This window comes from Ambystoma mexicanum, chromosome 12, assembly GCF_040938575.1.
Source record: "Ambystoma mexicanum isolate Mex_15411 chromosome 12, UKY_AmexF1_1, whole genome shotgun sequence".
NCBI classification, from domain to species: Eukaryota; Metazoa; Chordata; class Amphibia; order Caudata; family Ambystomatidae; genus Ambystoma; species Ambystoma mexicanum.
Genome location: NC_090936.1, coordinates 544696995 through 544700342, shown reverse-complemented (window position 1 = coordinate 544700342; position 3348 = coordinate 544696995). Strand labels below are relative to the sequence as shown.

The 3348-nt window shown below is 43.7% G+C and overlaps 1 protein-coding gene across 1 annotated transcript; it reads right to left on the bottom strand.

Moving 5' to 3' along the window:
• Nucleotides 1-1957: 1957 nt before the first annotated feature.
• On the bottom strand, nucleotides 1958-2890 carry LOC138514558 (olfactory receptor 5AP2-like). The gene has a single exon (XM_069630020.1). The coding sequence runs from the start codon at nucleotides 2888-2890 to the stop codon at nucleotides 1958-1960; it is 933 nt and encodes a 310-aa protein (XP_069486121.1).
• Between the last annotated feature and the right edge of the window lie 458 nt (nucleotides 2891-3348).

The following is a 3348-nucleotide window of genomic DNA, read 5'->3' as shown; positions in this document are numbered from 1 at the left end:
CGAGGCACCACACTGGCTGGGGGCGCACAGGCATGATGAAGGATTGCGAGGGAGCACGTGGACTGGAGACACGCAGCCAAGGATGGAAAGGGCACGGTCACAATCGACCAACTATTGTGAGGGACCAGGTGGGCTGGGGATCCACAGACGCAAGCGTAGCCAAGGATGGTGGGGGCGAGGAGCACACGCAATCAAGGATTGCAAGGGAACCACACAGGCAGAGGTCACGCAGGCACGTACAGAGCCAAGGATGCCCTTTTATGTGTGAATGGTTTCTCCACTGAAGCCTGTTTGGGGTGTATGGCCTGCCTTAGTATTGCAGCCCTGTGAATGATTAGACTGTAATTGCTTTCCGCACTCTGTTGAAGCAAGTGTTTCATTTGGGATCTGGGTGGTGGTGGGACCACAACATTAAGAAGCTGATCTGCAATCTGGGATTGTTTGTCTCTGATGGTCGTCACGTGGACATGGGTATATGCTGGTTGTTGCAGAGACGCTTTTGAAGTATCTCTGAAACCACAATAAACTTTGACTGGTCCAATGATTGTTTTGATAAGGTTGTGGCCTGCAACATGTGGAATCTGTATTGGCGAGGGGCCACGTTTTTCCACAAGAGGGCTTACCTCCAAGCAGATCCTAAGAGGGCCAGTAGAAATTGTACATGGCATGTAATTGTCTGTGGCCTACAGGCAATGGTAAAGTGAGGGTAATCTAGGGTCCTCCCAATACCACACCCACCACGTTGGTCACTCCACTAGAAGTACCCAGGTCAAGGCCAGGTACTTTGCCACAGATTTATCAAACATTATTTCACAGCTCAGTTTACATTTTAAAAGTATATACAATCTTTAGATATTTCAGGGCAGACAGGTGTGTTTTTTTTTCTGCTAGCTAATCATCACAGTGATTCATTTGGTGCAGTTAAATGTACTCTTTGCTTATTTTCTGAAATAACTAGAGGAATCCTAATCTGAAAAGTTACTATGGCAACATTTCAGATTAGGATTACTCTAGTGCAGTGCAGATTTTCACTTGTTTAGCCTAGAAATGCGATGACGTTTTCAAGGATGTCAGCATATTTCCTCACAGATTTGATCTATCTTTAACTATCAGTCTCGTTCTTAATTATTCGGTAGTCCCACTTCATCATCCTCTGCCATGCATCCCTTTTTACATTACTTCCCTTTGTCCATGTATGCTTTTCCAAGCCCCTACCGTCAGACTGTTCAGTCCCACCCCAGTACTACTGCCAATTTGAGGTGCTGATATTTAGCAACTCAGTGTCCTGGCACGTGTTTATTTTTTGTCATTACACATTTGGTACATTCCCTAGTGTATTTAACGCTGTGTCAATGCGTATAACACCCTACATTAGCTCCCGGTGCTCCATTCAGCCCATACAGTAATATTTCCATCATGTGGGTCTTGTTGCACTACCATAGTAGTCACTCAGCCACGCTAGTGCTCCTTTTTCTCTGAATATTCCATGTGGGATTTGTCAGTTCTCCTACTGTCCCATTGTGCTCCTTCTACACACCCTCAGTGTTCTTTCATCCTTTTGTAGGTGTTTCTTCCACCCCACAGAACAGAGGAAACCTACAAACACCACACAGCCTTCAGCGCCAAAGGGGCAGAGTGAACAGCAGATGTTCAACTTTATGAAAGCCGTAACATTTTCACTGTGTTGACAGCCTAAAAAACATGGCGTCAGTCATGCTGGTGAAAATTAAAGTTATTGCTCTGTTGGTAACACTAGTTGTGATATTGTTTTGTACCTGGACAATTTATCGTCAAGAGATCTTTCAGAAATGTCATTGAAGGCGATGGAAGACTCCATCACGACTGATGAAAAAGTCTACACTGCAACATCACAGTGGAAAATCACAGAAAGTCTCCTCCTTGAACATGAGCATATCTCCATCAAAGCATAAGAGAGCGGAGTAGGTTTCCTTTAGCTCTAGACGCAGGTTCTCCCTAAGCCTTTGCGCAGGGCGTTCTTCATCTCCTTGTTTCTTAGACTGTAAATCATGGGGTTCAACATAGGAATTATTGACATGTAGAACACTGATACCACTCTGTCAATGGCCATTGAGTGGCTCGAGGAGGGCTTGGCATACACAAAAATAAGCGTTCCAAAAAATAGGGTAACACAGACGAAGTGAGCGGAACAAGTAGAAAAGGTCTTCTGTCTTCCCGCTGCGGAACGGATTCTGAGAATAGCCGACACAATGTGAGCATATGAAACAAGGACAATGACAAGTGACAACACTATCAGTCCACCAGACACTACAACCAGCACCAATTCATTCAAGGTGGTATCAGAGCAGGAAATCTTCAAGATTGGAGGGACATCACAGAAGAAATGAGGGATCTGATTTGACTTGCAAAAGGGCAAAGTAAATGTCAAAGTGGTATGAATCAGGGCATTAAGGAGCGAAATAAGAACAACCCAAAAAACAAGCCCCATACAGGTTCTGTTATTCATTATAACTGAATACAGCAGGGGATTACAGATAGCTATGTACCGATCATAGGCCATCACTGCCAGTAGAAACACTTCTGTGCTTCCTATAGTATATGAAAAATACAGTTGTGCAACACAGCCTGGAAATGAAATTCTATTTGATCCTGATAGCCAGTGTCCTAGCATGTTTGGCACAGCCAGTGAGGCAAAACCGATGTCCACAACGGACAGATTACATAACAGGAAGTACATAGGGGTGTGAAGTTGACGATTCAAAGTGATCAATGTGATGATTCCTATATTGCATAGAAGTGTGATAATATAGATCAGTAGGAAGAAAATGAAGAGCGGAACCTGCAGTGCTGGGTCGTCTGTAAGTCCTGTCAGAATGAACTCCTTCACCTGTGTCTGGTTGCCTGTTTCCATTGGTTCAGATTTAAGACGCTTCAAGGAAGGAAGCAAAGATATGATGAACGTGAGGCGAGGCTGAAGGACCATTTGCCAAGTGTTAATTCCTGCAAGATAATAAAAGATAATGATTATAACATCAATTGGATGAATTCCTGTCTGCGTTCTTCCCTCATTTGATAGTATCATGTTTGCAAACTGCAAGGACTGCCAATGCAAAGTATCTACCAGTGTGCAGACATGGACATAGGTCAGATACTGTTCTTTGTCGCACTTGTATAAGGCCAATAAGAGCCTAGTCGACTGATTTACCACACTGGTGGGTGCAATAAGTTTAACAATCACTCAATGTCTTGCATGTATTCACCTCTATTGAGAACCCTCTCAATTAAGGTTCTTCTGAATGTAAGAAAACAAACAGAATGTGAAATAGGGGATCATGAATGTGAGGTTCATGTTATGGGTACATTAACATG